The sequence below is a fragment of the Platalea leucorodia genome (genome assembly GCF_965183815.1).
Source record: "Platalea leucorodia genome assembly, chromosome: 23".
NCBI lineage: Eukaryota > Metazoa > Chordata > Aves > Pelecaniformes > Threskiornithidae > Platalea > Platalea leucorodia.
Genome location: NC_138845.1, coordinates 1,597,761 through 1,624,775, shown reverse-complemented (window position 1 = coordinate 1,624,775; position 27,015 = coordinate 1,597,761). Strand labels below are relative to the sequence as shown.

Here is a 27,015-nt window from a genome sequence, read left to right as displayed (position 1 = left end):
ATAAAAGAGCTAAACTGTGCCCGAAAAAAGTGCTCCAGGGTCTTATTTCTGGTCAGACTGAGCTTTGTCAGGGCAGGCGGGGGTCTGTCGCCTGCCGCTCACATCTGATGCATTGGCTGCACCAAATCCCCGCTGCCGGAGCGGGCAGGGAGCTCCGGGGGGTGCAGAGCCCCTTCCCGCAGCCTTGTCCCCCCCGTTGCCCCCGCAGTCGGACGGAGCAGCTGCGGATGCCGAGGGAAAAGCTTTATTTCTTTTTGGCTTTGTTCCTCTTCTCCTCCTTCAGCTTCTTCTTGGAGAGCTTGGGGCTGCTGGCCTTGCGGTAGAGGTGGTACCCGATGAGCCCCAGCAGCGCCGGCACCAGCCCCAGGCAGAGCAGCGGCAGCACCTCGTTCACCACCTTCTGCCAGTAACTGGCCCGGGACAAACCGACCAGCTCCACCTCGAACCGCAGCACCGCGTCGCCTGGGAGGGGGACACAGAGCCTGAGCGGGGGCCACGGGGGGCCGGCGGGGACCCCACGGGGACCCCGAGGGCTGCGCTCACCTGGGATGGTGGGAGGGGAGCCCCGCTTGCCGTAGGCCAGGTGAGGGGGGATGATGGCTCTCCGCTTCTCCCTGCCGCGGCGAGAGGCCGTCAGCGCCGGTGCCCCGCGGGGCCGGACCCGCGCCAAACCGCGGCGGGGGACGCTGCCCGCGCCCTCGCCCCGCCGCCCGCCTTACCCCACACACATGTCCAGCAGACTCTGCTCCAGGCCTGCGAGGAGAGGGGGCAGGGGGTGAGCGGGGCCGGCCGGGGGCGTCCCGCAGCCCGCTCGCCTCGGCCAGGCCCCGGTTAAACCCCCCCGGCCCCCAGCTCACCGGGGATGACTTGGCGCTTGCCCAGCTCCACCTGGAGCGGGTCCCGGCTCAGCGAGGTGTCGATGATCCGGCCATCTTCCAGGCTGCCCTGCGGGGCACGGGCACGCTCACCCCTGGGGACGCGGAGGCGGCTCTGCCCCGGGGCCGAGCCCGGGCGGGTCCCAGCGTCGTCCCACCGCCGCTCTGGGCCCAGCGCTGGTCCCAGTGCCCCCCCCAGGACCACCCCTGTGCTGATCCCAGTGCCAGGCCCAGTGCCACCCCCAGTGCCGCCCTGGGGACATCCCCACCCCGCTCCCAGGGCCAGCCCGGGACAATCCTTGTGCTGGTCCCAGTGCCAACCCATGCCCACACCGGGGCTGCCCCCATGCCTGTCCCAGTGCCACCCCCATGCCAGTCCCAGTGCCACCCAGGGCCCATCCCGCGGCCGTCACCGTGCCTGTCCCAGTGCTGCCCCCATGCCCGCTCCAGTGCTGTCCCTATGCCAGTCCCTGCCTGTCCCAGTGTCACCCTGGTGCCATCCCCGTGCCCACCCCGCTGCAATCCCCATGCCCACCCCAGTATCACCCCAGTGCCACCCTGGTGCCACCCCCATGCCCACCCCGGTACCACCCTGAAGCCGCCCCGGTGCCCACCCTGGTACCATCCCCAAGCCCACCCTAGTGCTGCCCCGCAGCCGCCCTGCTGCCCACCCCAGTGCCATCCCAGTGCCACCCCCAAGCCCACCCCGGTACCACCCCAGTGCCGCCCCCAAGCCCGCCCTGGTACCACCCCCATGCCCACCCCGGTGCCGCCCCGGTGCCCACCCCAGTGCCATCCCCATGCCCACCCCAGTACCACGCCAGTGCCATCCCCATGCCCACCCCAGTACCACGCCAGTGCCACCCCCAAGCCCACCCCAGTACCACCCCAGTGCCGCCCCCAAGCCCGCGCTGGTACCACCCCCAAGTCCACCCCAGTACCACCCCAGTGCCATCCCCATGCCCACCCCAGTACCACGCCAGTGCCACCCCCAAGCCCACCCCGGTACCACCCCAGTGCCGCCCCCAAGCCCACCCTGGTACCACCCCCAAGCCCACCCCAGTACCACCCCAGTGCCGCCCCCATGCCCACCCCGGTACCACCCCAGTGCCGCCCCCAAGCCCACCCTGGTACCACCCCCAAGCCCACCCCAGTACCACCCCAGTGCCACCCCCAAGCCCACCCCGGTACCACCCCAGTGCCGCCCCCAAGCCCACCCCAGTACCACCCCAGTGCCGCCCCCAAGCCCACCCTGGTACCACCCCCAAGCCCACCCCAGTACCACCCCAGTGCCACCCCCAAGCCCACCCCGGTACCACCCCAGTGCCGCCCCCAAGCCCACCCCGGCGCCGCCCCGGTGCCCACCCCAGTGCTGTCCCAGTGCCCACCCCAGTACCACCCCGGTGCCACCCCCAAGCCCACCCTGGTACCACCCCCATGCCCACCCCAGTACCACCCCGGTGCCACCCCCAAGCCCACCCCGGTACCACCCCAGTGCCGCCCCCAAGCCCACCCTGGTACCACCCTCAAGCCCACCCCGGTGCCGCCCCGGTGCCCACCCCAGTGCCGTCCCCGTGCCCACCCCAGTACCACCCCGGTGCCACCCCCAAGCCCACCCCGGCGCCGCCCCGGGCCCCCCGCCGGTGCCGGTGCCGGTGCCCGGTGCCGGAGCCGGAGCCGCCCCCGCCGCCCCGCCCGGCGGAGCGCAGTGCTGACGTGTTCCTCCCGCCGCCCGCCCCGCACCGTGTAGTGGATGTGCACCGTGTCCCCCGGCGCCGACAGCTCCGTGCAGCCCTCGGGGGGGGCCACCTGCAACGGGGGGGGTCACGGGGCACCGGGACGGGACCCCCCGGCCTCGGGGTCCGCGCACCCCGCGGCTCCCCCGAGCGCTCCGTGGGCCGGACCCCCCCGGGCCCCCCGTCCTCCCGCTGCCCCGTTCTCCCCCCCGCAGCCCGCTCCTCCCGGTGCCCCCCTCCCCCCAGCTCGCTCCTCCCGGTGCCCCCCCCCAGCCCGCTCCTCCCGGTGCCCCGCGCGCCCCCCGCCCCGGCCGGGCCCCCCGGTGCCCCCACCCCCCCCGCGCCCCCCGGCCCACAGCATCTCCCCGGTGCCCCCGGCCCCGCCGTGCCGCCGGCCCCCCCCGGGTCTCAGCCCCCCGCCCAAGGGGGCCGCCGGGGGTGCCCCGCTCCCCCCGCCCCCCCCCCCCCGGTTCCCCCCGGGGCTCACGAGCGTCTCCAGCCGCAGCCCCCGGGAGCCGCTTTCGGTTTCGCTCTCGGTGGCGCGGGCGGGCGGCGGCGGCGGCAGCAGCAGCGCCAGCAGCAGCAGCGCGGCGGGGGGCGGCATGGCCGGGCTGGCGGCGGCGGCGGCGGCACCGGGACGGGACCGCCCCGCCCGGCCCCCGGGCTCCCCCCGGCCCCGCCCCCCCCGGCCCCGCCCCCCGCCGGCCCCGGGACGCTGCAACCGGGACCGGGCGGCGGGAAAGGCAGGGCCCCGGCGGGGCGGCCGGAGCTGCCCCCAGCCCCGGTGGGACCGGGAGGGAGGGGGTCCCCGGGCCCGGTCACCCCCTCGGTGCCCGGGGACACGCGTCCGTCCGCGCTCCGGTGCCACCCGGCCCGGGCCGGCACCGGGTGTCCGTCTCTGCCCGGGGCCTGGCCCGGTGCTCCCGGGCCGAGCCGCCCATCCCGGGCGGGGGGGCTCGTCCCGGGGCAGCGGCTGGGTGCAGCACCGGCGCCGTCGGGGCTCGGTACCAGCAGGCGGCAGCAAAGCCTGGAGAAACCGGCACCCACCCGGGTGCAGGACCCCCCCCACGGGCACCCACCCAGGTGCAGGATTCCTCTCCAGCACCTACCCGGGCCCAGGACCCTTCCCCATCACCCACCCGAGCCCAGCATCCTTCCCGAGCACCCACCCGGGTCCAGCATCCTTCCCCGGCACCCAGTGGGTGCACAGCATCCCTTCTCCCGGCACCCCAGCACCCCTGCCCGCCCCCGGCCATGCGGGACGAGGGACGCTGAGCCCCGCCAGAGAGGAGCCGGCCGGAGGGGCCCGGGGCTGGGCTGGGGCCGCGGCAGAGCCGAACCTGCCCCAAAGCCCCCGTCCCTGCGCCGGGGGGCCACCGGCCCCGGGAAGACGGGGAGCAGCCCCGGCTCGGGGGGGGCACACGGGGGGCAGCCCGGTTCCCTCGCCCCGTGCTGGCGGCGATGGCCCTGGTGCCGGCGGTGGTGGCCCCGTTGGCGGTGGTGGTGGCGCAGGCCCCGGTGCAGCTCCCGGACGACGGCATCGGCACGCCGGCCCCACCGGTGCACCCACATACCAGCCCCGGTTGCCGAGCGGTGGGGAAGCCGGGCTGGCGGCTGGGGGCCGGGGCGCTAATGGGATTAGGGCCACCGGGTCAGCGCCGGGCTGGCCCCCACCAGACAAAGCCCCCGGCCCGGCCGGTGGGAACGTGCCGGTGCCGGCTCCGTGGCTCCCAGCCCACCGGGGAACAACGGTCACCCCCGCTCCAGCCCCCCCGGCACAGGAGGAACCCAGGTGTCCGGGCAGCCAGCACCGCGCCCCGGCTCGGTGACACCGGCACGGGGGGGTCCTGGGTGCCAACAGCCCCACAGCCACCAACGCAGAGGGGACACGGGGATGGGGAGCGCGGCGCTGGCCCCAGACGGGACTCAGCTGGTCCCCCGGCCCGTGGGGGGGTGACGCAGGGGGGCTGAGCCCCACTCGCGCCCGTCCCGGCGCTGGCACCGTCCCCACGCCCCAGCTGGGATTAGCGCTAATGGGATTTACCATTTCATCCAATATTCCCCTAAAGATGAGCCTGGGAAGGGGGGCCCCCCTCGCCCCCCCGCCAGCCCCCCTCGCCCCGCTAAGCTCTTTCTAATTAAAAGCGGCCCGGGGCTGTCCATCACCGCCCCCCTCCGCGGGACCCCCGCGCCGGGGGGCTGCGGAAGAAGAGCCATGGGGCAGCGCTACATAAAACATGTTTAATATCCAAGGGGGGGCCGGGGGTCACCCACCGTCTCAGGCGCGGGGTGGGGGGGCGAGTACACACGTCCCCGGACGGGGCAGAGCCGCAGCGACACGTCACACCAAGCACAGACCGGGGGTATAAATACGGTGCCGAGGGGGGGGGTACAGTACGGGGCCGTCCGTCCATCCGTCCGTCCGTCAGGGGCAGGGACATACAATCACTATGCTGGCATGGGGTTGGGGTGCAGGCGGCCAGGGCAGGGCGGGGGGCACGGCTGGGGGGGGACCGCGGGGGTCCCGGCAGCCCCGTGCCTCCCACCGTGGGGGTCGCGCTGCGGGGAGGAGACCTGCCTCGAAGTGACATGGGGGGGCCGGGGACGTGTGGGACCCCCGGGGGGCACGCGGGGCCGGGAGGGGGTGCTGGGGGGGGGGGGGAGGTGTGTGTGGTCCCAAATGCCCCCTGCGGCCCCGCTGCCCCCACATTTGGTCCAGAGGAAGGCGAGGGGTGCGGGGACATGCACGGGGACGGGGTGCCCCGGCATGGCCCCCCCCGGGCAGGGCAGCCCCCAGCCCCCGTCCCACTCCCCGGGGCTCTGCCCCCGCCCCCCAGATACGTTATATATAGCTATATTTCCACGCACGCACACACGAGATCCGAGGGGAACCGAGGAGACCCCAAAAAAGGCGAAAAACCCCACAGCAACCGGTGCCAGAAGAAAGCAAAACCCAACCGGGGCGGGGAGGGGGCGGCCGGGGGGGGCCTGGCTCGGCCCCGGGGAGGTCCGGGGGCACGGGGAGGGGGCCGGGGCCGGCGGCCGCCCGCTCACTTCTTGTTCTTGAGCTGGTTGGCGAGCCAGTCGAGGCCCTCGTAGAGCCCGTCCCCGCTGGTGGCACAGGTGGCCTGGATGTACCAGTTACGGTGGCGCAGGGAGTGCAGCCCCAGCTTGTCCGTGATCTCCGCCGCGTTCATGGCGTTGGGCAGGTCCTAGGGCAGAGACGGCGTCACGCGCCGGCCCCGACGCCGCGGGGATGGGCGCTATCCCGCCACGGGGGTCAACGGCAGTCCCGACGCCGCGGGGATGGGCGCTATCCCGCCACGGGGGTCAACGGCAGTCCCGACGCCGCGGGGATGGGCGCTATCCCGCCACGGGGGCCGACGGCAGTCCTGACGCCATGGGGATGGGTGCTATCCCGCCACAGGGGCCGACGGCAGTCCTGACGCCATGGGGATGGGCGCTATCCCACCGTGGGGGCCGATGGCAGTCCCGACGCCGCGGGGATGGGCACTATCCCGCCACGGGGGCCGACGGCAGTCCCGACGCCACAGGGATGGGCGCTATCCCGACACGGGGACTGACGGCAGTCCCGACGCCGTGGGGATGGGCGCTATCCCGTCGTGGGGGCTGATGGCAGTCCCGACGCCGCGGAGGACGGGCGCTATCCCGCCACGGGGGCCGACGGCAGTCCTGACGCCATGGGGATGGGTGCTATCCCGCCACAGGGGCCGACGGCAGTCCTGACGCCATGGGGATGGGCGCTATCCCACCGTGGGGGCCGATGGCAGTCCCGACGCCGCGGGGATGGGCACTATCCCGCCACGGGGGCCGACGGCAGTCCCGACGCCACAGGGATGGGCGCTATCCCGACACGGGGACTGACGGCAGTCCCGACGCCGTGGGGATGGGCGCTATCCCGTCGTGGGGGCTGATGGCAGTCCCGACGCCGCGGAGGACGGGCGCTATCCCGCCATGGGGGCCGACGGCAGTCCTGACGCCGCGGGGATGGGCCCTATCCCGTCACGGGAGCCGACGGCAGTCCCGACGCCGCGGGGATGGGCGCTATCCCGCCGCGGGGGCCGACGGCAGTCCCGACGCCCACCAGCCCTGATGCCGCGGGGAGGAGCACGGGGCGGCCATGGTGATGCGAGACACCAGCCCTGATGCCACGGGGACGGGCACGGTGCAGCCAGAGGGAGCTTTAACGACCAGCCCTGATGCCACGGGGATGGGCACAGCCCCAGCACAGGGGCTGTTTAACGGCAGCCCCGACGCCACGGGGACGGCCGTGGTCCTGCCACGGGGTCTCTTAGACACCAGCCTCGATGCCGCAGGCATGGGCACGGTCCTGCCACGGGGGTTGTTAGATATCAGCCCCGACGCCCCGGGGACGGGCACGCTCCTGCCACAGGCACCCAGACACCAGCCCCGACGCCCCGGGGATGGTCGCGGCCACGGGGACGCCCCCAGACCCACCTGCTTGTTGGCGAAGACGAGGAGGACGGCGTCCCGCAGCTCGTCCTCCGCCAGCATCCGCATCAGCTCCTCCCGCGCCTCATTCACCCGCTCCCGGTCGTTGCTGTCCACCACGAAGATCAGCCCTGGGGAGAGCGAGCGAGCGGGCGCTGCTGGGAGCGCAGGATCCGCGCAGGATCCGGCCGGCCCCGCGGCCGCCCCGCGCCCCGGCGAGCCCCGTCCCCGCCCCGCGGCCCGGGGGGGGTCCTACCCTGGGTGTTTTGGAAGTAATGCCGCCAGAGGGGCCGGATCTTGTCCTGCCCACCCACGTCCCACACGGTGAAGCTGATGTTCTTGTACTCCACCGTCTCCACGTTGAAGCCTGCGGGGAGCGACAACAGAGGGAAACTGAGGCACGCGGGGCCGCGAGCCCCCTCCCGAGGAGCCCTGACGGGGAGGGGTCCCCCCCGCGCCCCCACCCCGCACACCTATGGTGGGGATGGTGGTGACGATCTCCCCCAGCTTCAGCTTGTAGAGGATGGTGGTCTTGCCGGCGGCGTCCAGCCCCACCATCAGGATCCGCATCTCCTTCTTCCCGATCAGGCTCTTCAGCAGGTTCCCGAAGATGTTGCCCATGGTGACGGCGGCGCTGGCTCCGTCCGCAGGCGAGGCCGGATCCTGCGGGGGCACGGGGCAGGCGCTGGGGCGGGGAGCGGCCCTCAGAAGCGGGGGGGGCGGGGGGCTCCGGGGGGGTGCTGTGGGGATCGGGGACCCCCCTGTCCTGGGGGGGATGCAGGGCTCGGGGGACACCGGGAGCCAGCGCGCCGTGGAGGCCGCCCCTCTCGGGGGGGGGGGGGCCGTGCTGGGGATGTGCCCCCCCCCCCCCAAGGGGGCCAGGCCAGGGCTCTGCGCTGGGGAAACTGAGGCAGGGGTCCCAGCCCTCCTCGGGGGGGGGCACAGCCCCCACCCCCCCGCCCCTGCGCGGCCCCCCCCGGCCCCGCAGCCTCCCCCCCGTGCCCCCCCCCCCCCCCCGCAGCGCTCCCCCCGCCCGTGGGCTGCCGCCCGCCCCCGGTGCCCCCCCCGCAGCCCCTCGAATTCCCTGAACGCCCCCTCCCCGCACCGCATCGCCCCCCCCCCCCGCACTGCGCCCCTCCAACGCACCGCTCCCCCCTCCCCGGATTGCAGCGCCCCCCCCAAATCACCGCCCCCCCCCCACCGCATCGCCCCCCGCCCCCGCCCCGCCGCGCCGCACCGCATCCCGCCCCCCCCCTCCCCCGGTTGCGATGCCCCCCCCCGCCCCGGTGCTCCGCACCCCCGATGCACCGTGCACCCCCACAACGCGCCGCAGCCCCCGCGCCGCTGCGGTGCCGCCCCCCCCCCCCGCTCCCGGTGCGGGCCCCCCCCCCGCACCTGGTGCCGGTACCGGTGGCGCCCCCCGCCCGCAGCTGACTCTGCACCGCTCCCGCCGCCGGAAGCGGAGGCCCGAACGCGCCGATCTCGCGAGAGCGCCCGGTTCCCCCCACCCCCGCTTCCCGCCCCCCCCCCCCCCGCACCGGGCCCGGGGGGGCGCGCGGGGAAAAGCGCGGGGGGGGGGAGGGGGGGGCGCCGAGCTCGCGAGAGCCGCGAGCCGTTTCCATGGCAGCGGCTGCAGCAGCGCGGGGCGGGGGGGGGCTGCACCGGGAGGGGGCGGCGGGAGGGGGCGGAGGGGAGCGGGGGGTCCCGGTGTCCCCCCCTCCCGGTCCCGGTGCCCCCCCCCCTCCCGGTATGAGCACCGGGGGGGGGGGTCCCGGGCTGCACGGGGGGGGCGGGACCCCGATAACCGCACGGGGGGGGGGGCGGGACCCCGATAACCGCACGGGGGTCCCGGGGTGGCTCCCCCCGCCCCGGCCCGGTGCGGTACCGAGGCCGTCCCGGTGCTCCCGGACCGGGCAGGGGCTGGCAGCGGGCGCGGGGCATCCCCGTTCCCCCCCCCCGCTCCCCGTCCGTCGATCCGGCCGGCTGTCCCGCCGTCCGTCCGTCCCGCCGTCCGTCCGTCCATCCCTGCTCGGTGCGGTGGGACGGGACGGGACGCGCCGCCCCCCCCTCCGCCCCGGGCAGGTAAAGGCGGCCGCCCCGGGGGTACCGGTAGCACCGGGCGCCCCGACGGCTGCGGGAGCCTCTCCGCGCTCCCGCGGATGCCCCGGGGCCGGGGGGGGAGAACCGAGCATCGCCCCCCCCGGGGCAGCGGAGGGGACGGGGGGCAGCGGGGGAGGCCGGGGGACCCCCGGGAGGGTCCCGGGACGGAGCCGGGGGGGGTGTTTGGGCCCCGCCGCTGGTGGCACGGCCCCGGGCAGGGCCCTCCCGGCCGCGCCCCGGGGCCTCCCCGCGGCCGCTGACCTCAGCCCCGGGAGCCCCGACGGGGCGGCGGCCCGAGGGCGCGGACACCGCCTGGCCCGGCCGGGAACCGGGGCGGGGGGGGCGGGAGCGCCGTCCTGGAGCGGACCCCGGCCGGGGGAGGGGGGAGGGGGGGTGCCCGGTGCGAGCCCCCCCCCGCCGCCGCCCCGGGCTTTGTCCGTCCTTCAATTGAAACCGTGAGCGGCGGCCCCGGGCCGTGACGGGCGAGCGGGGCTAATCCGGCCCCGCATGACTGGTCCGGGGAAACGGCCGCGGGGGGATTACCCCGCCGCAACGGGGGGCGCAGCTCGGCTCAGCCCCCCCGGCCCCGGGGGGTCCCGACCCCCCCCCTCCCCGGGGCAGGCGACAGCAGGGACAGACCCCCGTCCCCACGGGCACGGCACCGGCCCCGCGCCACCGTGCCCCGTCCACGGGCACGCCAGCCCCCCCGCCCCGGGCACCCCCTGCCCTTCCCCTCCCCCCCCCCCCCCTCCCTCCGGTCCACCCCTCCCGCCCTCCGACACCCGGTACCGGCCCAAGCCCGGCGCCCCGGGGCTGCCCCCGCCGTGGGTGCCCACGGACACGTCCGTGGGGGGCCCGGGGCCGGTGGTCGGGCCCCGTCCGCAGCCGGCCCGGCCCCGAGCGGCCAGAGGACGCGGCCGCCCCGTCGCGCCGGGCACGGACCGGTACGGGCGGCCGCCGGGACGGGAGAGGGGGCCGGGGGCTCCGGACCGGCACCGGCGACCGGCGCAGCCCCGACGGTGCCGCGCCCCGGGGGGCTGCACGTCCCGTCCCGTCCCGTCCCGTCCCTTCCCCCCCCAAAGCCGGGGGTCCCGGTCCCGGGGTCCCCCGTGCGCCCCGGGCTGTCCCGGGACTCTGCCCCCCCCGTGCGCCCCGGGCCGTCCCGGGAGATCCCGGCACTCCACCCCCCCGTGCGCCCCGGGCCGTCCCGGGAGATCCCGGGCTGTCCCCGGCCCCCGCTCCCCCCGCGCTCCCGGAGCTGGCCCGGCCCGGCCCGGGCTATTCCGGGACCCCGCTCCTCCTTGCGCCGGGAGCTGTCCCGGGCCGTGCCGGCCTCCCCTCGCCGGTGCCGGTGCCGGTAGGCGTGTGCGGGGAGGGCGGGGGGCGGCAGCCGGGTGTCCCCCCCCTCCCCGGCCGCTCTGTGCGCTCGGGGCCGGGGCGCAGCCACCCGCCGGGCTAATCCGGGCCGTGACGGACAGGCCCGGCGCCGCCGCTCCGGCCGCCCCGTGAGAGGTGCGGCGGCTCCGCCGCTCCCCATTGTTAGGGCGAGGGCGCGGGGAGGCCCCGCTCGGCGGGACCGGCCCATGGGGACCCTCCGCGCCGCCCCTATAAGAGGGAAGGGGCTGGAAGATGCTCCCGGGTGCTGAGCGCTGCGCACCCGCCGCGCCGAGCCGAGTCCAGCCCAGCCGCCTCCCCGGGGAGCCGGCGGGGACCGTGCACCGACCGCCGAGCATCGGCACCGGGCACCGGGTACCGCGTACGGACCGCCGAGCACCGGCACCGGCCACCGCGCACGGTTCGCCCGACGCCGCGCTCCGGGGACCGGGCAGGGAGCGCCGGGCACCGCGCTCCCGACGCCGCGCCGCGGGCAGCGGCTGCAGCCCGGTGCCGGTGCCGGCGCCGGCGGCGGTGCCGGTGGCGGTGCCGGTCCGCCCGCCCGCCCGGCGCTCCCCGCGGCCCCCCGCGGCCGCCCTCAGCGGAGCCGCCCGCCCTGCCCGCGCCCCGCGCGTCCGGAAACACGCGTGGATGTAGCGGCCGGGCCGGGGGCTCCGCGGCACCATAAATACCCCGGCGGCCGCTCGCCCGCGCACTCTGCCGGGGCCTCCCGGTGCCGGAGCCATGCGAGCCGCCGCGCTGGGGCTGGCGCTCCGGGCGCTCTGGGCTCTGGCCCTCTCCTCCCTCTCCAACACGCTGGCGGTCAACAACAGCGGGCGGTGGTGGTGAGTCCGCCGGCACCGGCACCGGCACCGGCACCGGGGGCGGGGGGGGGGGAGCGGGGCTGGCACCGGCTGCGCCGTACCCGGGGATGGGGTGCGCAGGTGCGCCCGGGGGGGACGCGGGGCGGTGGCAGGGGATGCCCGGGGAGGAGGATGCTCCGGCAGCGGAGAGGAGCCGGGTCAGGGCCCCCCGGGGGGTGAGGTGGGGAGCGGGGTGCCGGGGACCCCTCCCGGGTGATCGCCGTCCCTGCCTGTGCCGCAGGGGCATCATCAACGTGGCCTCGTCCACCAACCTGCTGACGGACTCCAAGAACGTGCAGCTGGTGCTGGACCCCAGCCTGCAGCTGCTGAGCCGCAAGCAGCGCAAGCTGATCCGCCAGAACCCCGGCATCCTGCACAGCGTCAGCTCCGGCCTCCAGACCGCCATCAAGGAGTGCAAGTGGCAGTTCCGCAACCGCCGCTGGAACTGCCCCACCTCCCAGGGCCCCAACATCTTCGGCAAAATCGTCAACCGGGGTGAGGCCGCGGGGCGGCGGGAGGCGGCGCGGGGCTCCCCGGACCCCCTCCGCGGCACCCCGAGCCGGGATGCTTGGCAAAGCACCCCTGGTTCGCCGCGGGGCATCACCGGCCCCCGGCCCATCACCAGCCCGTCATGGCTGCGGGTTGGGGGTGCCGGCGGGTGCCCCCTCCCCGTCCCCAGCAGCACCCTGAGGCCCCGCTCCCCTCCGCAGGCTGCCGGGAGACTGCGTTCATCTTCGCCATCACCAGCGCCGGCGTGACGCACTCGGTGGCCCGCTCCTGCTCGGAGGGCTCCATCGAGTCCTGCACCTGCGACTACCGGCGCCGCGGCCCCGGGGGGCCCGACTGGCACTGGGGGGGCTGCAGTGACAACATCGACTTCGGGCGCCTCTTCGGGAGGGAGTTTGTGGACTCCAGCGAGAAGGGCCGCGACCTGCGCTTCCTCATGAACCTGCACAACAACGAGGCCGGGCGCATGGTGAGGGCAGGAGGGGCCGCGGGCAGCGCCGGGGGGGACGGGGATGGGCACGGCCCCAGAGACCCCCAGCCTGTCCCCGTGCGTGGGGTGGGAACCGTCGGCGAGGGGGTTCCCGCCTGGCTTTGGGCAGGCTAAGCGTGATGTAATGCCGCGGGGAAGCGGGGCGCGGGAGCACGGCGGTCCCCGGGGGTCCCCGGCTGCTCACGGTGCCCCGCATCCCCCCCTCGCAGACGGTCTTCTCGGAGATGCGCCAGGAGTGCAAGTGCCACGGCATGTCGGGCTCCTGCACCGTCCGCACGTGCTGGATGCGGCTGCCCACCTTCCGCGCCGTGGGCGACGTCCTGAAGGATCGCTTCGACGGCGCCTCCCGCGTCATCTACGGCAACAAGGGCAGCAACCGGGCGTCACGGGTGGAGCTGCATCACCTGGAGCCCGAGAACCCGGCCCACAAACCCCCCTCGCCCCACGACCTCGTCTACTTCGAGAAGTCACCCAATTTCTGCACCTACAGCGGGAAGACGGGGACGGCGGGCACGGCCGGGCGCTTCTGCAACAGCTCCTCGCCGGGGCTGGATGGGTGCGAGCTGCTGTGCTGCGGGCGCGGGTACCGCACGCGCACCCAGCGCGTCACCGAGCGCTGCAACTGCACCTTCCACTGGTGCTGCCACGTCAGCTGCCTGAACTGCACCAACACGCAGGTGCTGCACGAGTGCCTGTGAGCCCCCGGGGAGCACGCTGCCCAGCCCCGGAGGGGGTCTGCGCCACCCCCCATGACGGGTGCCCGGCTGGATTGAAGGCGCCCACGGGTGCGCGTGTGGCTGCGCCCTGGGGAACCCCCCGCCCCGGGTCCTGTCCCGGGCAGAGCGGCCGCCCCGAGGCCGGCAGCCGGCCTGGGTGCGCTCGGTGCCACGCACCTTCCCGGCCGCCCCTCGGCCGCCCCGGCTCTGCGGGGTCCCCTCCTCGCTGTAAATAAAATATTTATTGCGGGCGGTTTGATGCCGCCCCCCGCCCCGCGCTTCGCTGGCCCCAGGCCCTGTTTTTTATAATTAAAGATAATAATAATTAATAATAATTAATAATAATAATGCTTTGTTACAGGTTTCACTGATAGCCTTTAGAGAAGAATAAAGGATATATTTTTATCAGTCCTGCCCCGATTCGTTTCTGGGGGCTGAGGGAGGGAGGGGACGAGCTGCGGGGGGAGCGACGTCCCCCAGAGCGCTGCCCACGTCCACCCACCCCGTCCATCCGTCCGTCCCCTCTCCATCCACTCACCTCCCCGTTCTGCGTCCATCAGCCCCTCCAGCCGTCCGTCTGTCCATCCTTCTCCTTTCCCCTGCCCTCCCCTCCCTCACCCCCTCCCCGCAGACCCCCTTCTTTCTCCCGCCGTGCCCGTCTCCAGCCCAGCCGTCCCTGCCGCCGCTGCCGGCCGGGGCGTCCATCCCCATGGCCGAGGCGCCCATCACCATGGCACCTGGGCTGCGGCATCCCCGGCGCTGGAATTTGCCGGGGCGGCAGAGCTGGTGCCGCCGGGGCCGGGCGTTGGGAGCGGCCACGGGAGGTACAAGACGGCAGACAGGGAATGAGCATCGTCCATCACCGCTCCCGGCCGGGGCTGACGGCTCCCCTCGGCTCCGGGGGAGGAGGGGGGCCGGGGAGGGCACCGAGGTTACCGGGACCGGGGGGGGCCGGGATCGGCCACTGGCCCCACACGCGGCCGCTCACCCGTGCGTGGGGTCTGGCCGCAGCCGGAGAAAGGCCGCGGCAAAGGTGGGGCGCAGCTCTGCCCCGCCGGCACGGGCGTCCCCCCGGGATGGGGTCCCCCTGGGATAAGCGCCCACAGGGTGGGCGTAGCCCCAGGACGGGCACCCCGGGAAGGGCATCCCTCCGGGACAGGTATCCCGCTGGGACGGGCATCCCATCGGGGTGGGCATCCCCCCGGGACAGGCATCCCCCCAGGACAGGCATCCCCCCAGGGTGGGCATGCACCCACTGCACCGTAGCGAGGCGACGGGCTGCAACCCCCGTCCCCGTGTCCGGCACGGGCCGAACCACGGGGCCGCGGTGACATCCAGCCACGGGGAGCGGGCAGGGAGCCGTCCCTGCCCGGGGACCCCCGCTCCCGTCAGCACCCGCCCGCGGCGGGGGTCCCCACAGCCTGGGCTGCCCCGCGGCCGGAGCCGGGAACCTCGCGGGGCCCCTGGGGATCCGCGGCATCAAAGGCTGCGGGATGACGCTGCCGCCGCCCGAAATATCCCCGGAGCCGATAGTGGAAAAGTTGATGTTTAGACCCAGAGGAGGGGGGGAGAAAAAACCCCGGGGGCCCCCGCTGTCCGTGCCAAGGTAAAAACACAGCCTGGCGTGGTGCAATAAAATAAAGAAATGCGAGAAAGAACGTCTGGAAAGGAACACAGCCCGAAATAACCCTCCGAGCATCTCCCGCCTGCCGGGAGTTATCTGCCTGCTAAATTCTGCACACGCACAGGGCATGAAAATAGCCTGTTTTCCTGCGGTAGCGAGTCAGGAATATAGATAATGACATTCTTATAAGTCACCTCTGTTACTCAGCTTTTCCTGCGCGCCGGTGACCGCCGGGCACCTCGGGCAGCCGCGACCCCCGGGCGGGCAGGGGCACCCCGGGCGCAGGGCGGGCGCCCGGCTGCAGGGTGCAGACCTCCCCGGCTTGTACAAATACGCCCGGGCGCTGGAAATAGCTGCTGTCGCAGCGGCGGGGCCGGCGCAGGGACAGGGACAGGGACAGGGACAGGGACAGGCGGTCCCGCCCCGCGCCGGCCGTCACATCTGGGAAGCCGGGTAACAGCTGGATGGCGGCCGCAAGCGGGGCCTGCTGCAGGCTGGGCTCCCGGCAGGGCCGGGGCGCGGGGGGGCTCTGCCCAGGGGCGCGGGACAGAGGGACAGGACAGCACACAGGCGGGCGGGACAGAGGGACGCTGTCATCCCAAAGGTGCAGGACAGAAGGACAGAGCCATGCCCAGAGGTGCAGGACAGAGGGACAGAGCCATGCCCAGAGATGCCAGACAGAGGGATGGGACAGTGCCCAAGGTTTCAGGACAGAAGGACAGGATGGCACACAGACGGGCGGGACAGAGGGACGGTGTCCTTCCCAGAGGTGCAGGACAGAAGGATGGGACAGTGCCCACAGGTGCAGGACAGAAGGACAGAGCCATGCCCAAGGTTTCAGGACAGAAGGACAGGACAGTGCCCACAGGTGCAGGACAGAGGGACAGAGCCATGCCCAAGGTTTCAGGACAGAGGGACAGGGCAGCACACAGATGGGCGGGACAGAGGGACGGTGTCATTCCCAGGGGTGCGGGACAGAAGGACAGAGCCATGCCCAGAGGTGCAGGACAGAAGGACAGGACAGTGCCCAAGGTTTCAGGACAGAAGGACAGGATGGCACACAGAAGTGCAGGACAGGGGGACAGTGTCACTGCCAGAGGTGCAGGACAGAAGGATGGGACAGTGCCCAAAGTTTCAGGACAGAAGGACAGGACAGCACACAGAGGTGCAGGACAGAGGGACGGTGTCATTCCCAGAAGTGCAGGACAGAAGGACAGGACAGTGCCCACAGGTGCAGGACAGAGGGATGGGACAGTGCCCAAAGTTTCAGGACAGAGGGACAGGATGGCACACAGAAGTGCAGGACAGAAGGACAGGGTTGTTTCCAGAGGTGCAGGACAGGGGGACAGTGTCACTCCCAGAGGCGCAGGACAGAAGGACGGGACAGTGCCCAGAGGTGCAGGACATGGGGACAGAGCCATCGGCTGGCCGGTGGCAGCAGCCCGCCTGCGGGACCGTCCCCATCCCGTCCCCATCCCGTGCCCCGTTAACCGCCGGCAGCGGCGCAGCCCCGTCCCGGCTCCCCTCGCCTCCGGTCGGCGTGGGCCCGCGTCCCGCCAGCGCCCGGCTTGTCCGGCCGCCCCCCCCGGCCGCCACATTCCTCCGGCGCGGGGCCAGCGCGCCCAGCAACCGTGGCAGGGCTGGCCTCTAATCCCCGGGCATGCCAGCCCCGGGGGGACCGTCGCCGTCACCCACTCCCCGATAGGTGACCAATGCCCGAGACGAACAATTAGGGACAAAGCCGGAGCCGCCGGGGGCTAACGCCGGCCTTCACGGGTGCCTTGTGCGGCATTCGGCGAGTTTAATGAATTGTCCATCACTCCTTTCAGCTCCGCTCGCCCGGGCTGGATTAATCTGAGAAGCCGCAGTGGGGAAGGAGCCGCTAAGCCTGTATTTATTACTCTGCCATTGTAACTAATTGAGGTAATTATCTGTGACTCCAACCCCGCGCAACAATGCCGCATTCACCGCACCCCCTTCCCGCCGGCTCCTGCGCGCGGCCTAGGAGAGCCGGCACCACGGCCTGCACCGCGTGGCCACCGCGCCCGCGACCTGGTGGCCACCGGGCTGCGGGGACGCGGTGGGTGCAGGTGGGACGCGGCTGTCCAGGGCCGTGGCGTGGCCGGCACCGCACGGCCACTGTGCCCGTGACCTGGTGGCCACCGGGCTGCGAGGATGCAATGGGCACAGGTGGGATGTGGCTGTCCAGGGCCGTGGCGTGGCCGGCACCGCACGGCCACTGTGCCCGTGACCTGGTGGCCACCGGGCTGCGAGGATGCAATGGGCGCAGGTGGGATGTGGCTGTCCAGGGCCGTGGCGTGGCCGGCACCGCATGGCCACTGTGCCCGTGACCTGGTGGCCACCGGGCTGCGAGGATGCAATGGGCGCAGGTGGGATGTGGCTGTCCAGAGCCGTGGCGTGGCCAGCACCGCACGGCCACTGTGCCCATGACCTGGTGGCCACCGGGCTGTGGGGATGCAGTGGGCGCAGGTGGGACGCTGCTGTCCCGGGCCGTGGCGTGGCCGGCACCGCGTGGCCGTGGCGTGGCCGGCACTGTGTGGCCGTGGTGTGGCTGGCACCACGTGCACGCCAGAGCCACCACTCCGTGGGGACGCGGCCAGCGCTGCCGGCGCGCGTGGGTCGTGGCGTGGCCGATGCCAGCCGCACACGTGGGTCACGGCTCTGGGGACGCGGCCAGGACCGGCGCACGGTGACCACGGCTCTCCGGGGACACGGCTGGCACCGCACCGCGGCTCCCGGGGACGCCGCCAGCACCGGGGACACGCGTGGCTCTGGGGACACCGGCCCCGCTGGCACCGGGCGGGCAGGGCGATGCTGAGGGCAGGGCCCCCCCCGCCCCGGGACCCCCGGGGCCCCCGGTCACCGGCGGCGCGGTGACACCTGGCGACCACGGGCGGGACCGCGCCCCGGTCCGGTGCCACCGGTAGCGGACGGGACCCCCCGCTCCCACGCGCGGGCCCCTCCCGCGGCTGCGCCCCCCCCGCGGGGAGCCCGGTTTCGGGGGGCGGCGGGGGGCGGCGCTGGCGCCAGCGCAGCCCGAATTAGAGGGTGATTTTTCCCGGCGGGGCCGGGAGGGGTTTGGGCAGGAGCGGAGCCCGCAGAGGGCCGCGCCGCTTCCCCCGCGTCTGGGCCGCCCTGCGCCACGCCGGGCAGCCTGCCCGGCCGTGCCGAGCCGTGCCGAGCCATGCTGAGCCGTGCCGAGCCGTGCCAAGCCGCGCCGAGCTGTGCTGAGCCATGCAGAGCTGTGCTGAGCCATGCTGAGCCATGCCGAGCCGTGCCAAGCCGTGCCGAGCTGTGCCGAGCCATGCAGAGCTGTGCCGAGCCGTGCCGAGCCATGCCGAGCTGTGCTGAGCCATGCAGAGCTGTGCCGAGCCATGCTGAGCCGTGCCAAGCCGTGCCGAGCCATGCCGAGCCGTGCCGAGCCGTGCTGAGCCATGCAGAGCCGTGCCAAGCCATGCAGAGCCGTGCCGAGCCGTGCTGGGCTGTGCCGAGCTGGGCTGGGCTGTGCTGAGCCGTGCTGTGTGGCACCAAGCTGATACAGGCTGCGCGGAGCCATGCTGGGTCATGCCGAGCTGTGCCAGGCTGTGCCGAGCTGTGCCAGGCTGTGCTGAGCCGTGCTGGGCTGTACTGAGCTGTGCCAGGCTGTGCCAGGCTGTGCTGGGCTGTGCCGAGCTGTGCCAGGCTGTGCCGAGCCGATACAGGCTGTGCTGAGCCGTGCTGGGCTGTACTGAGCTGTGCCAGGCTGTGCTGGGCTGTGCCGAGCTGTGCCAGGCTGTGCCAAGCTGTGCCAGGCTGTGCTGAGCCATGCCGAGCTGTGCCATGCTGTGCCGAGCTGTGCCGAGCTGGCCCAGGCTGTGCTGAGCCGTGCCGAGCTGTTCTAGGCTGTGCCGAGCTGTTCTGGGCTGTGCCGAGCTGTTCTGGGCTCTGCCAAGCTGTGCTGAGCTGTTCCGGGCTAGTCCAGGCTTTGCTGGGCTGTGCCGAGCCGTGCCAGGCTGCGTTGTGCCATGCCAAGCCATGCCTGGCTGTGCCGAACTGTGCCAGACTGTGCTGAGCTGTGCCAGGCTATGCCGGGTTGTACCAAGCTGTGCCGAGCCATGCCAAGCCGTGCCGGGTCGTACCAAGACGTGCCAGGCTGTGCCGAGCTGTGCCAAGCGGTGCCAGACCGTACCGTGCCATGCCGGGCAATGCCGAGCCGTGCCAGGCCCCGGGGCAGCCGGGGCAGGACCGCAGCCGCGCCGCGGTGGCTGAGGTGGCCGGCGCGGCTCGGGTCAGGCCCAGGCGCGGGACCCCGGTGCCGTGCGGCCACCTGAGGCCCCGCGCCAGGACGGGGGACGCACGGGGTGACGTGGCCGCGGGGCTGCCCCGCGAGCGGCACCCCCGGGGCGCGGGAGGCCCCGGGCGCCTGGGTCCCCCGCTGCGCTGGCTGCCCCGCGCCGTGACCTCCCGGCCGGTGTCACCGGGATAATGACAGGGTCGCGCAGGGGGGCGGAGGAGGAGCCGGTTTTAAATAACGTGCAAATTGGACACGTTATTTGTGCGGTTTCCTCTGGCCGCGGGGATCCTCCCCCCCCCCCCGCACCATGACTAAGAGGTGGCGGCCGTCGGGGGGGACGGTCCCCCCCGGTGACTCACCCGGGGTCCCCCCCCGGCCGTGACGTGGGGCCGGTGGCCGCGGGCCAGCGCCGCTGCGCTCACCTACTCATTACGGGGGACCCGGGGTGGGGGGGGTGGCCGGCGCGTCCCACCCGCGCCGTGACGCGCCGCGGTGCCCGCCGGGACGCCCGGGGCCTCCGACTGACCCCGGGGGGGGCTGGGGTGGGGGGGTGGGGGGCCCCGGGCCCCCCCTCGCCGCGCACACACAAGGGGCGGAGGCGACGCAGGGGGATCCCGCAGCCTTTATTGGGGTCAGCCCGCGGGAACCGCAGCCCCGAGCCCCGCCCCCCGAGGGCCACACCCCGCCAAGCTCCGCCCCGTATGGACCGCACCCCGCCAAGCCCCGCCCCCGGGGCACCACGCCCCGCCAAGCCCCGCCCCTCAGGCGCGGGGGGGGCTGGCGGCCCCCGGGGGGGGGCCGACGCTTTCCAGGCTGCTGCTGCTGCTGCTGTAGGCGCGGGCGTCGCGGCAGTGCCGCCACCGGGACCCCCCCCGCGCCCCCCTCCGCCTCCGAGTCGGAGTCGGGCGCCGTGTGCCGCCGGATGCGGGACACGGCCTCGCGCAGCGCCTGGGCGTACAGCGCCGGCCGCCGCGGCGGGGGCCGGCCCCGGGGACCCCCGCAGCCACCCGGGCTCCGCCAGGGACTGCGGGGGCTGCCGGGGGGCTCCCGGGGGGGCGAGGGGGCCGCTGGGGGGGGGGCAGCCGCGGGGGGGCCGCCCGGGGGGGCGGCGGGCCCCGGGGACCCCCCGGCGTAGCGGACCTGCTGCCGCTGGGGCGGGGGGACGTACTGGGCCCGGACCACCACGCGGGTGGCGTCGATGAGGACGTGCCCCCCCGTCCCCCGCCGGCCCCCGCCGCGCCCCAGCACCCGCTCCCGGCCGGCCGCCGCCCGGGGCAGCGTCTGGCTGTGCCGGGGGGTGCCGGGCCCCCCCGGGGACGGCTGCATCCCGCGGGGCAGCCGGTGCCCGGCCTCGGTGGCCGCCCGGGGCAGCGTGTGGCTCCAGCCCCGCGGCACAGCCCTGCGGCCCCGGGGTGCCGGCGGGGGGCTGCGCGCTCCCCGGGGGGGCCGGAGCTGCAGGGTGCGGTGGGGAGCGTCGTAGGCGGGGGGCGAGATGTAGGGGGGCGGCCCCCCGCGGCGAGCGTGGGCCGCCTGCACCCGCCGCATGTGGGCCTCGTAGCTGGGGGGGCCCGGCCTGCCCCCCGGCAGCGGGGGACGGGGCGCGGACGGGGGGTGCCGGCCCCGGGGTCCGCTGTCCCCCGTCCCCTCGGGCTGCCCCGGGGGGCAGCGGGCGGGGGGTGCCCGGCTCTGGCGCCCCGGGGGGGCCGCGGTGGCGAAGTCCTGCGGGCGGCAGGGGGGAGCGGGGGGCGCCGGGGGCCAGGGGGGGGCCAGCTCCGCCACGAAGCGCTTCTCCAGGTACCTGCAAGAGAGAGAGGGGGGCGTGAGGGGCGCGAGGGCTGGGGACGGACCCCCCACCCCGCCCGGCCCCACTCACGCGTACTCCCCGGCGATGCGGCGGTAGGTCCAGGGGGGCGCGGGCCGGCACCCCGCGGCCATGCCGGCGGTTGGGCTGCAACACGCCACCGTGTCGATCTCCACCAGCAGCAGCTTGGTCCGCTCGCAGATCCGCAGGCGCCCCGCGCCCCGCTCCGGACCCCCCAGCATGGCACCGGGGGACCGGGGGGTCCCCGCCGCCGGCGGCCGGGGGGGGCCCCGCAGCCACGCGCTCGCCGGAGCCTCGGTGGAGCCACGCGCCCGCCCGCACACGCACGCAGCCACCGCCGCACGTGCACCCCCGGGGACCCCCGCGCCCTGCCCGGTGGCACCGCCAGGCCGGAGGGCACCCGGCGGCCGGGAGCCCGGCACACCGCAGGGACCCCGCCGGCCGTCCCGGGGGTGCCCCCCCCCCCCCCGGGATCCCTTCCCCCCCTGCGACAAAGCGAAGCGATGCCGGGTTTGGCACCGAGCGCTGCAGCCCACGCGGGCTCCGAGCGGAGCTTAGCAACCCTCGGCGGCGGCATGGCAACGGCACCGGCACCGGCACCAGCCCCCGGTATGGCACCGGGCCCCCCCAGACTCCCCCCAGCCCCATGGGCACCCGTCCCCGGCTCTCACCTCGCACCGCTGCGCCGGAGCCCGTGCCGGACCCCAGCGCTGGCGGGAGCTGGTGGTGGCGGGGGCCGCGTCTCGGCCTCCCCCCCGGCCGGGAATGTGCCACGCTCAGCACGGCCGGGCCTCACGCCTCCCCCGAGCGGCACCGGCAGCGAACCCAGGCCTCCGCGCAGCCGGTGACCCCCGCCAGCACCCACCGGGGACCCCAGCACCCCCCGTGCTGCCCTCCAGCCCCTGCCCCGACACCCCCCGCTCACCGTGGCCACCACCAGGAGGGTCCCCGTGTCCCGCCGGGTCCCCGTCCCTGTCCCGTCCCCAGTCCCGGCCTTTTAGAAAAGCCACAAGCGGAACAAACAGGGATTTAGGGGCTGGGCGAGCTCAGCAGATTCCCCCTGTCCCGCGGGGGGGGGGGCGAACCCCCTCTCCGGGCACCCCCTCCCTCGGCACCGGCGGCCGGTGCCCCCGAGCGCCGCGCAGCGAGGCCGGGTCCGTGCCAGGTCTGTGTTTATTCGCGGTTTCTCTGCACACACGAAGCGGTGGCGGGCGCGGACGCAGCCCGGCGGGGAGCGCGGTGGGGCGGGGGGGGCAGCCCCGGGCCGGACGGAGCTGAAGGAGGGCGACTAAAACCAAACTCGGCGAAACCCCGCGACGGGGGACGAGGGGCCGCAGAGGGGACGGCCCTGGCCTGGAGGTGGCTGAACCTGGCCTTGCACCCCGGGGGGGTCGGGGGCTGCCCCCAGCACCCGCCGCCCGGCCATCGCGGCCCTGGGGCGCAGCGTGGGGGGAGCCGCGGGCTCTCCCCGCCCCGGGAAGGGCTGGGGCGGCGTGGGGCTGCCCCGCGGCTGGAGCTTATTGCTGGACACTGCTGGTGAGTGGGGTCCCCGCCGGCCCGGGGGGACGCGGCGTGGCAGGAGAGGCAGGGTGGGGGCACCGGGAGGGGCTGAATCTCCCCCCCTCGCCGCCTCAGGGGCCCTGCGGGAGGACCAGGGCTTGCAGGATGTCCGAGAGGGAGACGATCCCCTTGACCACGTCGCTCTCGTCCACCACCACCAGCCGGTGAACCTGGCGGGGGGGACAGGGAGGGGCTGAGGCCGGCGCGGGGACCCCGGCCCCCCCCGGCCGTCACCGGCGCCCCGGGGACGAGTTACCTCGGCCTCTACCAGGCGGTTGATGATGGTTTCCAGCGTCTCGTGCTTGTAACACTTGAGGACGCCCTCGAAGTAGTGGGAGCGGTGCTGCAGCGCCCGCGTCACCGTCACGTCCAGGTTGTTGTAGGTCTTCTCGGCCGCCAGGTTCTGGGGCAGGGAGAGGCGTTGGGGACACAGCGGGGCCACCCCACTGCCCCGCGGTCCCCCCCCAGCCCAGGCTTTGCCCCCTCCCCACCTCTGCAGCCCCCCCAGTACTCACAATAACATCGAATTTGGAGTAGATATCCACCACCCGCCCTAGGGAGGGAAAGAGCGAGCTGTGAGAGGCGCCCGTGGCGCTGGGCTTCCGTATGGCCGGTCCCGGCACACCGGAGGGGACGTGGACCCTGAGCCGGCGGTTTGGGGACAGCCAGCACGCGCTGTGCCCCGCGCCGGGCCCCGTCCTTACCCGAATCATCGACGACCGGCAGAGCGGACACGCGGTGCTGCACGAAGATGCCCAGCGCCACGTAGATGGGGGTGCTGGTCCGCACCATGGCGATGTTGCTGTAGGTGCCGATCTGCAGCTCCTCCAGCGTCTTGGCCATGAACTCGGGCTTTGGGACCTCTGCTATCTGCAGGGGACGGGGAGGGGGACAGCGCTGACGCTGGCTCGGCCTGCCGCGCCCCAGGCCCCGCGGTGCTGCCGGCTCCGGCTTGTGGGGGGCCTGGGCCGCGGTCCTAGGAGTGAAAGCAGAGAGCGCTGGGTGCGGAGCGGGGCCTGGGGGACCCCGGAGCCCACGCGGTGTCCCGGGGACCCCCCAGCACCCACCATACGCCGCGAGGCACCAAAGCTGCACCCACCCCCGCGCCCCGGAGCCGGCGGTACCTGGCACAGCCTGGGCCGAGCTCGTCTCAGGGCGGCCCCCGCCGCCGCCGCGGGGCAGGGACGGGACTTACAAAGAGTTTGAGGAACTTGAGGATGCGCTTGTGGGTGAGGATGTAGAGCGTGTTCCCCGAGTCGGGGTCGATGACGGGCAAGCGGTGGATCTTGTTGCGGATCAGGGAGGAGACGGCGTCAAAGAGGCTGCGGGGCAGAAGGGAGAGGGGGAATCGTGGCTCGCCCGGACCCCGGCCTCGCACCCGAGGGCGCCGCCGCCAGCCGTGCCCCCTCCCCGCAGCACAGGCGTACCTGGCGTTGGGGGAGATGCAGACAAGCGGCTTGAAGGAGTCTTGCAGGTAGAGCTCTGCGGGGAAAGGAGACGCTGAGGGGACCGGCAGCGCCGCGGGCAGGCACGGTGCAGAGCCGTGGGGCTCCGGGCCGCCCAGGCGGGTCCGCGGAGGGCGGGAGGCAGGCGGCAGCGATCTCTCTCACCTCTCCACGTCTCTATTTTGTGCTCCTCCAGCTCGTAGATCTGCACCTGGGCGCGAGGAGAGAAACCGGGATCAACCGCGGCCACGCGTGAAGCGGGCAGAGGCCAGAGCCCGGTTCCCCGCGGGGACGACCCCGCGCAGGCGCCCCGGTCCTTACCATGGGCGACTTGTAGTAGCGGTGCAGGATGTTGATGAAGTCGGTGATGGTCAGCATGCCTGAGGGGACGGGCGGGGTGAGCGGGGTCCCGCCAGCCCCCCGCCGCCCCCCGGGACCCCTCGTCGCGCTCGCTCACCCACGAAGCTTTGCTTCTTGCTGTCCCACAGCGGGGCGGCCCGCACGCCGTTGGTGACCAGCGCAAAGAAAGCCTTCTTCACCTGCGGCCGGGGAGGCGGGGGACGTCACGGGAGGGACGGGGCACCCCCGGGGCAGCGGGGACGCCCTGCAGCCCACGTCCCTCCGCAAGACCGTTACACGGCGGGCGAGCAGCCCTGAGACCGGCCCCCAGCCCCAAACCGGCCTCCTGGCCCCCGTCGCGCCCCCGGGCTCCAGCCCGGCCCCCCGCCCACCTGCAGGGAAGTGTCGAAGACGACCAGCTTGGAGCTGGTGGGGATCAGGTCGTAGCAGCGGTGGGACTTCATGAAGGTGGTGTAGGGGCCGTGGTGGGGCCCCGCTGGGGACGGGCAGCGTGAGGCGCCTGCCGGCAGCGAGGAGACGCCCCAGAGCCCCCCAAACCCCAGGACCCCCCGGAACCTGGGACACCCCAAACCCCAGGACCCCCCGCCCCAGGGCCCTGGAACACCCCAGACCCCGAGGCACCCAAACCCTGGGCCCTGGGACCCCCCAAACCCCGGGACACCCACCTCAGGGCTCCAGGACGCCCCAAACCACGGGACCCCCCAAACTCCAGGACCCCCCAGACCCTGGGCCACCCATCTCAGGGCTCTGGGACCCCTCAAAGCCCGGGACCCCCCAAACCCCGGACCCCCCCCCCCCGGACCCTCGGGACACCCCAAACCCCAGCGCCCCGGGACATCCCGAACCCCGGGACCCCCCAAACCCCGGCCCCCCCCCCCCCCGGTGCCCCGGGACCCTCCAGCCCCCAGGACAGGGACCCCCAAGGCCGTCGCAGACCCCGGGACAGCCGGCACCTCCCGGCCCCCCCCGTGCCCCCCAGGCACCCCCGCTATCACCTTCCAGCCCCGGGGCGTTCGGCTCCGCCGGGCTCTCTGCAGCCGGACCGGGACCGGGACCGGGACCGGGACCGGAGCCGGGATCCTGCGGACAGACGTGGGTCGGCTCGGGCCGCGGCCCCCGGCCCCGCTCCCCCCCGTGCCCGCCCTCCCGGCCCCGCTGTCCCCCCCAACCTCCATGGCCCCCGGTCCGTCCCGCCGCCGCCACCGCCCCACTTCCGCCCGGCGCCTGGCACCCGCTTCCGCCAGCACCTCCCACGTGACCGGAAGCGCCAGGCGCACGTGACTCATGACCGTAGGGCGACCTTTCCCCCTCCCGCCGGGTCACGGCGGCCCCGAGGGGGGAACGACACACACACGACATGGCGACATGGGGTCCCCGGGGGGGGGGAACACACGACATGGGGTCCCCTGGGGAGGGGTCACAAGCCCCGGGGGGGGGGGGGGGACGGGGGACGACACCACGTCGGGGACCCCAACCCTGGGGGCCGCCGAGCCCCCCCGGGGGGGACAGACACACGTTGGCGGGGGGGGGGGGAACCCCCCGGTGCCAGGACCCGGGCTCCCGGTGCCCCCCGCTGGGAGGGCCGGCCCGCGCCCCCCCGGCCCCCGGGCCCCCCCAGAGCCCCCCGGACCCCCCCAGGACCCCCCAGCCCCCCCAGGCAGGCAGGCAGGCGGCCTGGCTTCTCACGCGCTTTATTTTAAAATAACATCCAGTGGTTTCGGTATTGGTAAAAACGGGATTTCTACACGCCCCGGCTATGTACAGCTCTGAAAGTTAAATTTCTCGTATATTTTCTGTTAAAACTTTCTCATCCCCCACCCCCACTCTCGCTTTTTTGTCTTTTTTTTTGTTTTCCTTTTCTTTTTTTTTTTTTTTTTTTAAATCATTTTTACCTTAAACTTTTTTTTTTGCAGCTTTGACGAGTTGCAGAAGCAGCTTTAAAGATCGCCCCGGCCCCCCCCCGCGCTGCCCCCGCCACACCGGGGCGGGGGGGGGGGCACCGACCCCCTTCGCCCCCCCCCCCCCCGGGACGGGAGGGTCCCCCCACGCCCAGGTTTGTGCGTTCAGAGACCCCGGGGACCCCCGGGGACCCCCCCAGGGCAGGGGGCAGGCGGTGACCCCGGGGGGGGTCAGGGCTGGGGGGGCCGGGGTGTAATGCCCACTCGCTGCTTCGCGCTCCGAGGCTCCAGCCCCCCCCAGCCCCTCGGAGATCGGGATTTTAAAAATGCCGCGGCCCCCCCTCGCCCCTGCACCCCAAATCTCAGCCCAGCAGAGCACAAAGAGCCCCCCCCCCATCTAATATATACAATATAAGGTATAAATAGATAAATAACCTTCCCCCCCCCGCACCGACGGCCCTGGGTGCTGCGGGGGGGACCCCCACCCGTCCCCGCCAGCCCCCCCGGTGTGGGGGGAGTGGGGCCGGCCCCCCCCGCCCCCGTCCCCGCCTCGCACCTTGGCACGTCGCACGGCTGGGACCCCCCCGGGGCGGGGGACAAGGCCAGGGGCGCCCCCGTGCCCCCCTCCTCTCCCCGGGGAGCCCGGCGAGGGGCCGGCAGCCCCGGCCGGAGGAGGGGGACGGGGGGGGGGGGCCGCGTCCCCTGGAGCCCAAGGGAGAGGGACAGACCCCCCGGGGGCAGGAGGCTCTGCCCGGACGGGTGGGGGGGGGCTCACATTTAAAAACAACAACAAGAAAAAAAAGAAAAAAAAAAAAAACCAAGAAAAAAAAACCATCTAACACTTAAAATGAGGTAGGTTTGGGTGCAGAAGCTCCTCG

The 27,015-nt window shown here is 74.2% G+C and overlaps 4 protein-coding genes across 6 annotated transcripts; 1 reads left to right on the top strand and 3 right to left on the bottom strand.

Moving 5' to 3' along the window:
* Positions 1-244: 244 nt before the first annotated feature.
* On the bottom strand, positions 245-3,225 carry FKBP11 (FKBP prolyl isomerase 11; the record flags this gene model as incomplete). 2 transcript variants are annotated; one of them, XM_082332687.1, is made up of 6 exons in its annotated part: positions 3,099-3,225; positions 2,619-2,684; positions 858-945; positions 720-753; positions 544-614; positions 245-462 (listed from the first exon to the last, which is right to left on the bottom strand). In XM_082332687.1, the coding sequence occupies exons 1-6, from the start codon at positions 3,213-3,215 to the stop codon at positions 245-247; spliced, it is 594 nt and encodes a 197-aa protein (XP_082188813.1). In that variant the 5' UTR covers positions 3,216-3,225. The 2 variants fall into 2 exon arrangements, with proteins under 2 accessions (XP_082188813.1, XP_082188814.1); XM_082332688.1 differs by lacking the exon at positions 3,099-3,225 and having other exon boundaries at positions 858-940; positions 2,619-2,673.
* A 1,613-nt stretch (positions 3,226-4,838) lies between these two features.
* On the bottom strand, positions 4,839-8,544 carry ARF3 (ARF GTPase 3). Its single transcript, XM_082332689.1, has 5 exons — positions 8,480-8,544; positions 7,558-7,747; positions 7,341-7,451; positions 7,091-7,215; positions 4,839-5,823 (listed from the first exon to the last, which is right to left on the bottom strand). Exons 2-5 carry the CDS (start codon positions 7,703-7,705, stop codon positions 5,662-5,664), a joined length of 546 nt encoding a protein of 181 aa, XP_082188815.1. The 5' UTR covers positions 7,706-7,747; positions 8,480-8,544; the 3' UTR covers positions 4,839-5,661.
* A 2,758-nt stretch (positions 8,545-11,302) lies between these two features.
* Positions 11,303-13,116, top strand: WNT1 (Wnt family member 1; the record flags this gene model as incomplete). Its single annotated transcript, XM_082332673.1, has 4 exons — positions 11,303-11,403; positions 11,663-11,916; positions 12,132-12,397; positions 12,628-13,116. 4 exons carry the CDS (start codon positions 11,303-11,305, stop codon positions 13,114-13,116), a joined length of 1,110 nt encoding a protein of 369 aa, XP_082188799.1.
* Positions 13,117-22,029: 8,913 nt separating this feature from the next.
* PRKAG1 (protein kinase AMP-activated non-catalytic subunit gamma 1) lies at positions 22,030-25,488 on the bottom strand. 2 transcript variants are annotated; one of them, XM_082332675.1, is made up of 12 exons: positions 25,409-25,488; positions 25,235-25,319; positions 24,611-24,714; positions 24,337-24,418; positions 24,201-24,259; positions 24,045-24,090; positions 23,862-23,916; positions 23,630-23,756; positions 23,139-23,304; positions 22,950-22,987; positions 22,691-22,837; positions 22,030-22,604 (listed from the first exon to the last, which is right to left on the bottom strand). In XM_082332675.1, the coding sequence occupies exons 1-12, from the start codon at positions 25,412-25,414 to the stop codon at positions 22,506-22,508; spliced, it is 1,014 nt and encodes a 337-aa protein (XP_082188801.1). In that variant the 5' UTR covers positions 25,415-25,488; the 3' UTR covers positions 22,030-22,505. The 2 variants fall into 2 exon arrangements, with proteins under 2 accessions (XP_082188801.1, XP_082188802.1); XM_082332676.1 differs by lacking the exon at positions 22,030-22,604 and having other exon boundaries at positions 22,735-22,837; positions 23,139-23,410.
* Positions 25,489-27,015: the final 1,527 nt, after the last annotated feature.